General features: G+C 41.3%; 1 protein-coding gene across 1 annotated transcript; it reads left to right on the top strand.

Moving 5' to 3' along the window:
• The first annotated feature begins 5,997 nt into the window (after positions 1–5,997).
• cnr2 (cannabinoid receptor 2) lies at positions 5,998–9,716 on the top strand. The gene is made up of 3 exons (XM_061776424.1): positions 5,998–6,101; positions 6,858–6,928; positions 7,906–9,716. Exons 1-3 carry the CDS (start codon positions 5,998–6,000, stop codon positions 8,958–8,960), a joined length of 1,230 nt encoding a protein of 409 aa, XP_061632408.1. The 3' UTR covers positions 8,961–9,716.
• The last annotated feature ends 4,893 nt before the right edge of the window (positions 9,717–14,609 follow it).

The raw sequence follows: 14,609 nt of genomic DNA on the forward strand, positions 1-14,609 counted from the left end.
TTTTCCTTGTATGATTTCCTGTACTGTGAGGTTCCACCACCAAGTCTCCTTCTCTCCTTTCCTGCCAGAAGATACACCAAGTACTCTCCTGCCTGCTTCTCTGATCACCTTGGCTGCAGTGGTCCAGTCTTCTGGAAGCTCTTCCCGTCCACCGAGAGCCTGTATCACCTCTTCCCGAAAAGCTGCACAACACTCGTCCTGTCTCAGCTTCCACCACATGGTTCTCTTCTCTGCCTTTGTCTTCCTAATTTTCCTCCCCACCACCAGAGTCATCTTACACACCACCATCCTATGCTGTCTAGCCACACTCTCCCCTACCACTACCTTACAGTTGGTAACCTCCTTCAGATTACATCGTCTGCACAAGATGTAATCCACCTGTGTGCTTCTACCTCCGCTCTTGTAGGTCACCCTATGTCCGTGCCTCTTCTGGAAAAAAGTGTTCACTACAGCCATTTGCATCCTTGTTGCAAAGTCTACCACCATCTGTCCCTCCAAGTTCCTTTCCTGGATACCGTACTTACCCATCACTTCTTCATCACCCTTATTACCTTCACCAACATGTCCATTACAATCTGCACCAATTACGACTCTCTCTCTGTCTGGGATGCTCAGAACTACATCATCTAGCTCCTTCCAGAATTTCTCTTTCACCTCTAGGTCACATCCTACCTGTGGGGTATAGCCACTAATCACATTACACATAACACCCTCAATTTCAAATTTCAGCCTCATCACTCGATCTGATACTCTTTTCACCTCCAAGACATTCTTAGCCAACTCTTCTTTTAAAATAACCGCGACTCCATTTCTCTTCCCATCTACACCATGGTAAAATAATTTAAACCCTCCCCCTAAACTTCTAGCCTTACTGCCTTTCCACCTGGTCTCCTGGACACACAATATATCAACCTTTCTCCTAATCATCATGTCAACCAACTCCCGAGATTTTCCTGTCATAGTCCCAACATTCAAAGTCCCCACATTCAGTTCTAGGCTCTGTGTTTTCCTCTTCTCTTTCTGCCGAAGAACCCACTTTCCACCTCTACTTCTTCTTCTTCTTTGACTTCGACTTCGACCCACAGTAGCTGAATTTCCCACAGCGCCCTGCAGGTTGACGGCGCCGGTGGCGGACGTTGTTAACCCGGGCCACGACCGATCCGGTATGGAATTCTTTGGATGAACGCTCATATTTGTTTGGCAAGGTTTTAAGCCGGATGCCCTTCCTGACGCAACCCTCTGCATTTATCCGGGCTTGGGACCGGCCTACAGTTTGCACTGACTTGTGCCCCCCATAGGGCTGCATTTGATGTCATTGTCTTAAAGTACGTAAAGAAATACCACACAACTGTGTGTCTTCCTGGAGGAAACCGTCTTTTGAATACAAAGCCTTCGTCAACACGTGTGTTGCAAATGATGACTTTGGTAAGTAATGGGAGTGTTCTGGGGTAAATTAGCTGGGGAAGCTTTAAGATCACGAACGCTTCAATACCATTAGACTGCGTTTTTAGCGATTGATGGTCTTAGATGCTGTGTGGTAACACTGTCGATTATCATATTGACACCTATTTTCAAATGTTTGGGTTTTAATGCTCAAAAAAGGCTGTTGTCAACTGTAAACAGCACAAAGGGACAATTTTAATTAGTTTTTCAGCATAAATGATTCCTTAAAGTGTAAGTTTTTGAACAGGAAGTTATAATTACTGTATAAACAACATTGTCTTCTCTATATCCAAATTCAATGGAAATGCTAATGCTGCTTTTCCACTGAACAGTGCCGCCTCGGCTCAGTCTAGTTTTGGGCGGTCGATGACTGGTTAGAGCGTCAGCCTCACAGTTCTGAGGACCCGGGTTCAATCCCCGGCCCCGCCTGTGTGGAGTTTGCATGTTCTCCCCGTGCCTGCGTGGGTTTTCTCCGGGCACTCCGGTTTCCTCCCACATCCCAAAAACATGCATTAATTGGAGACTCTAAATTGCCCGTAGGCATGACTGTGAGTGCGAATGGTTGTTTGTTTGTATGTGCCCTGCGATTGGCTGGCAACCAGTTCAGGGTGTACCCCGCCTCCTGCCTGATGACAGCTGGGATAGGCTCCAGCACGCCCGCGACCCTAGTGAGGAGAAGCGGCTCAGAAAATGGATGGATGGATGGAACTCGGTGCACACATAAGGCGCGCCGCATTATAAGGCGCACCGTCCATTTTGCAGAAAATTTAAGACTTTTAAGTGCGCCTTATGGTCGTGAAAATACAGTACCTGAGATTCACCTCTCCTGTAATTATTGCTGACCAACAAGTTTTTCTCTTTAACAGTAAACCCCTGCTATTTGTGGTGGAGCCCTGTAAGCGAATACCGCAAAAGCATTCCACTGAAATGGCTACATGCCTCTTCGTTGAGAAAATAAAATCTTCTCTCGACAAGGGTGGAGTTGTAGGGGCGGTGTTCTTGGACCTCAGGAAAGCTTTTGATACAGTAAATCACTATGTTCTTCTTACCAAGCTCTCAAAATTTAACTTCTCTCGCAAAGCTGTGAGCTGGATTGAATCATATCTGCATGACCGAACACAATCTGTATCAGTTAACAACTGCAGATCAGAGTCTCTTAGGCTAACCTCTGGAGTCCCTCAGGGATCAATATTGGGCCCCCTTTTATTTAGTCTTTATATCAACGATTTGCCCACTGTTTGCTCTGAAGCAGAGTGCGTAATGTATGCAGACGACACAGTTTTCTTTGTTCATGGTCGCTCCAAAGATACTGTTGCTGCTAAACTCACTAATACAATGTCCTGTGTCACAACTTGGTTGCAGGAGTGCTGTCTACAGCTAAACGTTTCTAAAACTGTAGGCATGTATCTCACTAAAACAAATAGAGTATCACCTGACCCCGACATACTTGTTAATGGAGAAAAAATGCAAATTGTCAGCCAATACAAATATCTTGGGTTAATAATAGATTCACAGCTTTCCTTTAAAGCCCATATTGACAAATTGTGTAAAAATATCAAATTAAACCTCGCAAATTTTCGTGCAATTCGGAATGAAATGTCAACTGAAGCTGCAAAAATTTACCTGCATTCGATGATTCTTAGTCACTTTAACTATTGCATAACCAGTTGGTCCCAGGCTGGTCAGAATGCAAAAAAACCATTGGAAGTTTTGTACAAACAAGTAATTAAAGTGATGGATAAAAAACCAAGGCACTATCATCACTGTGCAATTTAAAAAAAATACAGTCTTTTAAACTGGGACCGTCTTCACATATTTGCAGATTTAAATTTGATTTATAAAGTACTGCATGATTTGGCCCCAGCTCCTCTGGCTGAGTTCATCAGCCAAAGAAACAGCTCTGAGCGTGTCACTCGAGGCTCTGTCAGAGGTGACTGTCTCATTCCTCTGCGCAGGAGCACTTTCAGTAAGTCAGCCTGGTCAGTGAGGAGCGCTGGTGAGTGGAACTCAGTACCTAAGGAGGTTAAACTGCTTACAACATACAAGGCCTTCACAAAAAAACTGAAAATGTGGCTAGTTAACACCTATAGCTGCCAACACATCAAAAAAATTATGGTTTTATTCTCTCTTAATAGTATAGTTTGATTATGTATCCTGTATTATATTGTCTTGTAGATGTATTTTACTGCTTTTTTACATCATGGCCAGGGGACTACAGATGAAAACTAGCCTTCTGGCTAATTCTGGCTTTTTTAACCATGTGTACTTCATGTGTTTTATGAAATTGCATTGTCCCCTTTCAAAAATAAACTGAAGTATGAAAAGTAATTGACACCTACCGAATTTTTTTAAATCATTGCTTATATTAATAGTTTAAACTGCAAAACATGTCAATATAATGTCTAACACATTAAAATGTTACTTTTGAAAATAAATGGCTCACAGATTATTTAATTGAGAAAAAATGCACCGGAAGTGTGCATGACCCTCTTTCGTGACATCTGCCGCGAGCAACCCAGGCTGCACTAAGCTTCTCCCCTACAACAAAGATGTGAGCTCAAATCATCTGCCTCTGCCTCTCTCTGACCAGTCGTTAATTGCTCTCCTCCCTCACCAACCTCTTGTGTTCACACAGCTAAAACTGGAAAGGGCACACAGCAACAGGTAAGCCCCTGTGAGGTTCTTCACACATCAACTGTTAGGTATGATGATGTAATATTGTCCAGCAATAGTTTTTTGGAGTTGTCATCATTATGTGATGCAGATGGAAAACCACTTTCTGCTGAGCTCGTTGCATGTGGAAACAGTAAGACGGTGACTCAACGTCACATTTCAGCCGTGAAATGGGGATGTTTATGAAGTGTATTTCTATGGAATAGGAAATTAGCAAAACTCAACTTTCCCATAATTAAAGCACTTCATCATTTGTCGCATCTTTTGTTAAATTGTTTTTACCCTGAAGTGTTTATATAGTCAAACAATGTAATTTATTTGTTGTGTATATGGATTTTATACACACATTATGCTTGATATTTCCGTTTGTGTGTTTATTTATATTAAATATATTTATTGCTATTGTACTTTGATGTTATACATTTCATTATTTCTATTTGATTTGTACTTATATTAGACTACATGCTCTAAATAAATTATGCTTTGATATTTTAGTATTATACACCTGGTTATGCATTTTTTTTGTTATATATAAATATTAAACAATGATTTTATTATTTATAAGATTACACGATTTATAAGATTTCATATTAATTGATTCATATCATTTTAGTATTTATATTTCTCTTTTACTATTGTATACATTTGCATGTTTCTTTATGTTATACAGTATACTGTACATATACTGTTAATATAAATTCCGCTTACAAATTTTAGCATTTATACTGTCATTTTTATTTATAGTTTATAGTTTTATTATACGTTTATATTCTAGTATTTATATTTTGTATATATTTTTAAATCTAAATGTGAGACCACTTAAAAATGGGTGCCTTGTATTAATTGAATTTTTGTTCCTAAAAATATGACTCTCACAGGCTACTCCCATTAATGGCCGCTTTATTTATTACTCTGGCCCAATCCTCAATCTATTGATTGCATATAGAAGAAAAGATTAATAAAAACCTGACTGACCTTTACTTTCTGATTACGAGTGTGTCCACCAAGGGGTAGTCTTGTGCATTCTCATCGACAGGAAGCACAGCCTTTTGAAAGATTGACAAAAATAGTGAGTTTGGTGTCATAATAATATAATATAGCAATTTTTTTTGTGTGCCGTATGTAAACTGTTTTAAAAATACATCCAAGCCATTGTCTCCTGTGTTTATGGCCACAATGTTCGAGACGCTGTCTGTTCAGCATGAGGCTGTAATGATCATTATCTGTTTGCGCTGAGCTCCAAATGACTTTCCAACTTGCTTTAAAAATGTCAATGTTCCCTCTCAGGTCTAAGTTCAATATTGACAGAGAGGACACGTAATTGCATTTTCTGCTTATTATTGTTGTTATTGTTTTTTTCCCCTCCCTCCCCCGGCAGGAAACATCCGCTCTTTATTGCTGTCGAAGTGGAAAACGTGCTAATTGCGTCCATGAGGTTTGACATTTTGCTCGATGTATATGACAGTGATAACGTGATTATTTTAGCGCAAAAAAAGTCTCTTTAGTCTTATTTTAATGTCAATTTCGCTGCTCCAGCCACAAAACCCAAAGAAAAAGCAAAACAACCATACACATGCATAGTTAATCCTTTGATGCGCGACACACTGAGGTTTATCGAGATATGCTAGAATTTTGTGCACCTTGAGGAGGCATATACTACACAATTCCGTCAAATTGTATGTGTAATGTGGGACTAGTCCATGAGCTGGCAGCCATTTTGGAAAATTATCAACGTCTTCATATGAATCGATGAAGACAGTGTTCTCAATTAAACAAGTCGTTGCACATTCCCGTTCCTAACTTCCTTGTCTGCGTTTTTCGTTTTTGTCCCAAAGCGATATGAAGACACTCATGTTGGTGGTGCAAAGTTAAAGGGCTAAAATGGAGGAATGGGAGGTTGACGCTTCTTTAGGACTCACCCAAGTCGAGGAAAACGCGTCGGCTCCATTGGGTAAGGAGGGGCCGACTTTGGGCCAAGAGGCAGGGTACATCCTGAACTGTATTTTCAGCTCTTATGGCTTGATCTGGAACGTACCCCCCGTGGTAAACGGGGGATCACTGTATTGGCCAATTTATCTAACCCATATACAACACTTCAATTCCCAAGTTAAATCCGGAGTCCAAGTTGAGTCCCATGTCTATGACTCAAGTCTCATGTCCATTTCTCCAGTTTATAAAGATAGCACAAAAAGTAAGGAAATGTTGTTTGGTAAATTATTTCTTTGTTATAAAAATGCCTCTTTGCTGTAAATCTTATACTGTTGGACAGGTTGTTTATTAACCTGTTAAATGGTGCCATATTTGTAAGGAACATACATTTGTGGGAGGAGCAGCAGACCTGAATATGAGGATTGCGCCCATGGTAAATTGGCCAAATCGCTGCCAATCCAATACTTTTTTTTTTTTTTTTTTGCTGTTGACGTTGACTTTTGTTTGGTAGATTGGATGATTTAAATTTGAAGACAACAGATACAGTGGCAATTTAACAATGTATTCCTTGAACATTCAGGAGTCTCAGTAGCATGTTGACGAACCATACACTGCCACAACAGCCTGGTACGTCCTCCGTCACACACTGCTGTGGGGTGGCACACCATTCGTAAAGCAGCATTTTGTCATGGGTGTGTGTTCTGGTTGTTGTCTTCGCCCTGTCTCGTACACACCTGATCCTGAGAGCATCTTCCCCACCTGTGCCTCATTTACCCTAATTACCCCATGCATTTAACCGTGTGTCTCATTCTTTCTGGTCGCCAGTTCGTTGTACCTTGTTGTCACGTTCCAGAATTCCTTGTTTCCACGTCACTGACTCATAGTAAGACTAGACCCTGTTCTGATTATTGACCTTGCCTTTTTGCCTCACGTTTTTTGGATACTGTTGCCTTTGGGGATTGCCTGCCTGTGTACCGACCTCTGCCAGTTTATTAAGCCTCTCTTTTTGAAACTATCCATTTGAATTGGAGTCGTGCATTTTGGGTCCTGTCCTTTGTTCTGTTCATGACACATTTGCTACAAGTCAGCCAACATTGTTGTGTCACGAACAGCACACCCAAGCTAATTCCACGAGTGTTTAATGGGGTTAAGACCACGACATTGCATCCTCTCCACTCACAAATTCTGGAAGTAGTCTCTGTTAAACCCTTCTCTGTGGGGACTAGCGTTATCATCATCTTGGAGGTTCGGTCCCAGACCATGGCGATATGGGATTTCCACAGGTTTCGGAATCACATCTCAATATGTCTCTGGATTGACATTGCCTCCAATGATAAAAAGCCTAGTTTTTGGCGCACCTACACCACCACGCTGTCTCGGCCAAAAGATGTTACTCTATCGGTGCAGCAATCATTCTCTGCATCTTGGGCACACTTTGACCCCAGAATCTGGACTGCTCGCTGAACAATGTTCCTCCACATGTTCAGGTTCCTGTGCATGTGTTGCAGACAGCAGCGGAAGCTCAAAGCAAGAGTCGACGGCAACAGCAAAATAAGCTGTTTGGGAAGGGCAGAGAAGATTTGGCAAAGTTTTCATTAGTGCAACTCACATACTCTGCTCTTCTGCTCATTCCACAAATGCATGTTCTTTACAAATGTGGCACAATTTGAAAACAAGCTTTCTAACAGTATACATTTTTTTCAAGAAGCATTGTTACAACAGTGAAATGCTTTTCTACCAAACACAAATTTCCTTACTTTTTGTGCTATGTTTGTAAAGTTACACCCCTTGTAAGGAGTCATCAGTAGATGCAGTGAATTTCTTGGTTTCAATTGATCCGTATTGAAGACTTTCTCCCAGTCAACAGGTCCTGCGACCACCTGGAATGCTACATGGTCCTGATTGCCGCAGAAAAGACGGCCATCGGCTCCATCTGTTTCCTGGCTGGCCCCATCACGCTGCTGGAGAATGCCCTCATCCTGGGCTTGATCGTGGCCACGGCTTCGCTGCGTCATCATCCTTCCTATCTCTTCATTGGCAACCTGGCGCTGGCTGACGTCTTCGCCAGCTGCTTCTTCACCACCAGCTTCCTGGACTTCCACCTGTTCCGGCGCAGCGACAGCCCCACTGCCTACCTATTCAAGCTGGGTGGTGTCACCATGGCCTTCACCAACTCTGTGGGCAGCCTGCTGCTGACCGCCCTGGACCGCTACCTGTGCATCCACTGGCCGTCCAGCTACAAGGTGTTGCTGACACGCCGCCGAGCCCTTCTGGGGCTACTCTCCCTCTGGAGCGCCACAGTCTTTATCTCCTCGCTGCCGCTGATGGGCTGGACATGTCCCACCGGGTTGGCGTCCCCTTGCTCCCGCCTTTTCCCTTACATCAGTCGGGGCTACCTGGCCTGCTGGACCAGCTTCATCCTGGTCCTTCTGGCGCTCATCCTGGGGGCTTACGTCCTGATCCTGTGGAAGGCCCACCGCCATGAGGCCTCCATGAGCATCCTCCAGGGGGCAGCAGGGGCAGGCCACGCACGCATGAGGATGGACATCCGGCTGGCGCGCACCTTCAGCCTGATCATGCTAACCCTGGTGGGTTGCTGGCTTCCGGCGCTATCCTTCATGCTAGCCGATGTGACTGTGGTGCTGACCCGCACCCAGCAGAGGGCCTTCGCCTTCTGCAGCACCCTCTGCCTCCTCAACTCAGCCATCAACCCCCTTTTGTACGCCTTGCGCTGCAGGGAGCTCAGACTCGCCCTGCTGCACCAGCTCAAGGTCCTCAGCCAGGCTGCCAGGTGTCAAAAGGCCACCGCGGGAAATTTGGACCCAAGACCACGATCAACAGAGAACTATAGTACCATTGAAATGCCCAGAAGCTCCCAATTTTGCTCTGTTTTGGAAACAATGGACAAGCAGTAGCTGGATATTAGGACACTAAAAGGCACTAAGTAGTTGCTCACAAGTAATATATTCTCCTCTGGAAAAAAATTAAGAGGACTTCAAAGTCAAGAATGAACTTTGGGGAAAAAGCTGCTTGCAGTGTTCGGGCCACAATCGTAGAGATGTTTACAGAAAATGACATCAACACTTCAGTCTCTTTGCATTGCAATGAAGATTTGTTGGTATCAACTGATAATTTTGGTCTAATTTTTTTCCAGAGCTAGCTCACCATTTTGAACAAGTATACACAGTGGTACTCCGAAAGTTGATTCGTGACACCTCAGAAAATCTTGTGAGACTCTTAACTCAAGTTTTAGGGCCACTTTCATTGTGATGCCACCACAGAGAGAGATTAGAAATTAACTTGTTACAACGTATCAGTAGCCTTGCAACAAAGCAAGATTTTGCGAGATCTCTGTCATGGCTGCTCAGTAAAATATGACTAAAGTTATTTCAGTTTTAACATTATGCATATAGTCATGATTTTTAAATGACCACATTTACAACTTTTGTAGGAAATCACAATGTCCCTAAACTGGTGAGCTATCTTTAGAACAGGCAACTACTCATGTGGTCCTTTTTTTTTGGGGGGGGGGGTCAATCTTGTGCCTGTGGGTACCATATAGGTGACCCCTGGTGTAGAATGTGAGGATGGTGACCCCAAGAGGACAAAATAATACATGCACCTCACATGCATATTTTGTATTTGTATTATACATAAAACTTTAAAATGTATCCATCCATCCATCCATTTTCTGAGCCGCTTCTCCTCACTAGGGTCGCGGGCGTGCTGGAGCCTATCCCAGCTGTCATCGGGCAGGAGGCGGGGTACACCCTGAACTGGTTGCCAGCCAATCGCAGGGCACATAGAAACAAACAACCATTCGCACTCACAGTCATGCCTAGGGGCAATTTAGAGTCTCCAATTAATGCATTTGGGATGTGGGAGGAAAACCGGAGTTCCCGGAGAAAACCCACACAGGCACGGGGAGAACATGCAAACTCCACACAGGCGGGGACGGGGACGGGGATTGAACCCCGCACCTCAGAACTGTGAGGCTGACGCTCTAACCAGTCGGCCACCGTGCCGCCACTTTAAAATGTAAATAATGAAATAAATATGTGCGCTACTTTGCAAATTTTGTCTATCGAGGGGATTTCTCGAACATAACCCCTGTGATAAATCAGGGACTACTTTACTATGTTTTATCAGACAGGCTGACCTCAAAAGTAAAGGGGGGGAAAAAAACATAAATTTTTTTGACAGATGAATGGTGCTTAATTGAATTCTTCAGAAATTTGAAAAACTGTGGTTTTGCCATGTACTGAAGTAGATTAAACACTAGGAAGTTTCATTTTTATGAAGTGTTATTGTAGTCTTGTGCACAAGTTGCGTTGTATGACCTCATATTTGTGGTAGAATAGTATGTTTTTTTCTTTCCAAGGTATGATGACATGATGATGCTTCTATGTTTACGGCCCTATAGGAGCTTGGCGGTATGGTGTGTGAATTAAGGTGGGGGCATTGGGGCATCTATGCTATCTGCACATGAATGCCAGGCCTCCACAAAGGCCCCTATACAGAGGGGGCTTTAAGTGAGGCACATGCCAGGACGAAAAGACTGTTGGGCGCGCGTGTGTGTACTTCTACTGTACTAGAACACTCTTTGTTATAATGGGGGAGGAGGGGGGGTTACTGTCAAAATCTCCCATTGACACTCATGTGGACCACTAATAGAGAGAAGTGAGGAGGACATTAGCATCACTAGTCACTGCTTTCAATCCCCTCGCCCCGCCCCTGAATTATTAAAATTTTGCGTGACCATCTTGTCTTTTTCTTAGAAAGGGGAAAACGTGTGATGGTAATCATAAAAAGGAAATGTAACTTGCTGAGCCTTGGCTGTTCAGTACAACATTTATTGAATATCAATGACATCCATGCATTAATTTTACCAAGCAAATGCTAAGGTAAGGAGCTTATAGCTGAACTGACCAGTATGCAAATGACCAGGTAAATCGATAAAAGGTATGTAGTTTTACACTTGTAGATTAACAGATTAATAAAGGTGACAGTTTGATTTTGGAACAGATTAATCTACATTATTTCCTTTAGAAAAATTGATGTGAAATTAAAGTAGTTTCAGTTTTTATTTTTATTGTAAAGTTTTTTGGGTTTTTTTTACACACATACGATAAGAATGTTAAATGTCGCAGGTTCATACAGGTCTCATAATGGTGACATTTTGACTCTGGGACAAATTAATTTACATTAATTCCCATTGGATATTTCTTTTCACTATTTTTCAAGCGTCTAATACAATGTAAGTAGTTTTATTCGATTTTAGCCAAATTGTACTGTGTTTAACTGGAATAATAGCTAAGAATGTTATTTAACAAATAAATAGAGGAGACAGTAAAATGTAATTTTAGTTTTACTTTCATTTTTATTGTACATTGGTTACTTTTATTTATTTTTTTAAACAAATGTAGGACAGATATTGCACCTTAACAGGTTTCTAAAGGTGACAATTTGATCCTGGAACGGATTATTCAATTTATTTCTTTTGGTAAATCATTTTGAAATTCAGGCAACACTCAAAGTATGGAAAATTTGGCAAAGATTTTATCGCAATATGCAAGTTTGGGCCAGCTGATGCCAAGCAAAGATATACAGCAAAGCTTCTGTACAACAGCGGCAACCAAGATTTTCCTTAAATATGAAGTTTTGCTCAAATGTGTCCCAAATCCGTCTACCTGGCCTGACAGGGGATATTCCGTCCCCTCCAAAAGTATTGGAATGGCAAGGTCAATTCCTTTGTCTTTGTTGTATACTGAAAACATCTGGTTTCAGATCAGAAAAGGAATATGAGACAAAAGTTTAGAATTCCAGCTTTCATTTCATGGTATTTACATCTAGATGTGTTAAATAACTCAGGACTATCTTTTGGCAATTTAAAGAAAAATTCATCCAAACTAATTGGGAGAAGCTTCATCATACAACAAGACAATGACCCAAAACACACTGCCAACACAACAAAGGACTTCATCAGGGGAAAAAAGTGGAAGGTCTTATATAGGTCTCCAATACTTTTGCTCACTTGAAAAGTGGGTGGCTTCAAACAAAAGGTGCTCTGTCCTGAGTTATTTAATACATCTAGCTGTAAATATCATGAAATGAAAGCTGGAATTCTGAACTTTTACTGAACATATTCATCTTTTGATCTGAAACCCAAATGTCTTCAGTATACAACAAAAACAAAGGAATTGAACTTGCCATTCCAATACTTTTGGAGGGGACTGGATTTGATTGACAACGTTTAATTTCGGCCTACACAAAAGATTTAATAAACGTCTACAACTCTCTTGAGGCATAGAAGTAAGTGTCAATTATTCAACTGTTGATTGGAAAATGCTCAGACAGCAAAACATTTTCATAAGTGATGTATATTTGCATATTATAAGGCCCATATTCATTTGTAATTTGTATACAATTGTACTCTACTTAAGAGGTAAACTATCACCAACAGTTACGGAGGCATCAAGTATTTAAGAGTGAGATGCAAGTTATTACCTAATGTGAGATATCTTTTGTTTGTTTGTGCCAGATATCATTAAATATGTACAATATATCTAATACCATAATATTATATTGCAAAACAAGTTATTACAAAGTTGAGTGTGTTACCATGACTATATAAAGTGTTGAAAGCAAACATGGTAGCAAACATGGTACCATCTGCACCATTTGCACACTGATTGAGGAGTATCTGTAACATTTGCACAACCATTGTCCCAGATTATCGCACTACTCGTCAGTTTAAACCGCATACACTCCTTGAAGTCTCAGTGCCCTTTGCACAATGGTCATTGCACCGGACTATTGCGATATTAGCCATTCGAACTGCTCTAAGTGCTAGAGGACTCTGCATCTTTTTGCACAATTGTTTTTTGTCAATGTCTTTATGTCTCCAAAGTGTTCTGTAAATTGACTGTCTGTTGTACTAGAGCGGCTCCAACTACCGGAGACAAATTCCTTGTGTGTTTTGGACATACTTGGCAAATAAAGATGATTCTGATTCTGATTCTGATTCTGATGGTTGGTCAATATGGTACCAGTTGTTTGACGTAATATGGCTGCACGCAAGTTTTCAATGAGCTTCATGTGTCTGAGATGCCGTAAAAGCTTGAAGAATCCTTCGTGGACAATCTGTATGTACAGCCCGTAACGCAACGCGACACTACCATTTATTAATTAACGGAAATAAGCGTGACTAACCCTATAGCTCCGTGGTTGTCTATTGACTGCCGTATAGGGGTGGGCGTATTGATCTAAATATCGATACTGTCGATACCAATATAAGTATTGGTATCGGATCGATACTAGCGTGATGAGATCGATACTGCAGTTTCTCTTCTGTCGTCCAGCAATTTACTCGAATTTCCACTGGAAAATGAATGAGCCAACATTTCCATGTCTGAGCAAGATTGCAAAGAAACAGCTGGGACTAATGGTAACATCGGTACCTGCAGAAAGGATTTTCTCTGATGCGGGACAGTTAGTAACTCAGAGAAGAAGGGCAATAAAAGGGAAGAATGTAAACATGTCACTGTTCCTGAACAAAAACCTATAAATCTGTTGTCAATATGGAAACAGAGCCAACAGGGCACCTCAAGGGATTCTTAAGGCTCCCATACATTTGACGTCATATGTTTGACGTTTAGTTTATGTTAGCTGCCATTTACCTGACCTTTGTAGGGAAAACAATGGTCAACATTTTTGCGTTTTTGTTTTGTTTTGTTTGCCCCCCACCCCAACGGATTTTACGGACCAAACCAGTAACTGAATCATCAGTTTGTTTGTGCATTTTCTCTGTCAATTAAATTTGGTATGTCCTGTTTTTGAATAAAGGGATGGAAATGTAAGTTTGTTTTTTAAACCCTGATTCATCAATTAATTGAATAATTGGTACATGAATCGATTATCAAAAAAGTTAGTTGCAGCCCTAATATTTTGTAGAGTAATACTTAATATAAAGTGGAACATCTAAAGTCGAACTCCAAACCATAAAACAGGAAATGAAATATTTTGACATATGAAAGAATCTGGCTGTACAGTACAATATGAGCAACAAAACAAATTGTGACATACTGTACAGTAATCTTACCAATCCAATGGTAACGTTAAAAGCATGTAACTGATAGCATAATACTAATAACTAGCGTGAAAAACCCAGGAGGCGGTAGCCAACAAACTTCACAATAATACCATGCAGGGAAAAATAAAAGTGTTCCATTGCCCTTTTTTTTTTTTTTTAAAGAGAAATGTCTTTCTTGGAATGTTAACAGTTGTATGTAGCCACTGCCATTTACCTGACCACCTTCACCAGAAACCGTCTAAATAGTTCGACTTCAACCATTACGCTAATCGCAGGGGGGTGTTTATAAAATAATGTAATGAAAACAGCACCTAAGGTCATAATGAAATTTCTATTTTTCAGAATGGTAATAATAAATGTATCAACACGCATTGATCAAATATACGCTGTAAATTAGAGCGGGCAGTAAGAAAGAAGTTGCTACAATACGACAAGTCCCCCCGCCCTCTGTCGTCCATTTGGTACGCTCCGC

The sequence above is a fragment of the Phyllopteryx taeniolatus genome, chromosome 6, assembly GCF_024500385.1.
Source record: "Phyllopteryx taeniolatus isolate TA_2022b chromosome 6, UOR_Ptae_1.2, whole genome shotgun sequence".
Classification (NCBI taxonomy): domain Eukaryota; kingdom Metazoa; phylum Chordata; class Actinopteri; order Syngnathiformes; family Syngnathidae; genus Phyllopteryx; species Phyllopteryx taeniolatus.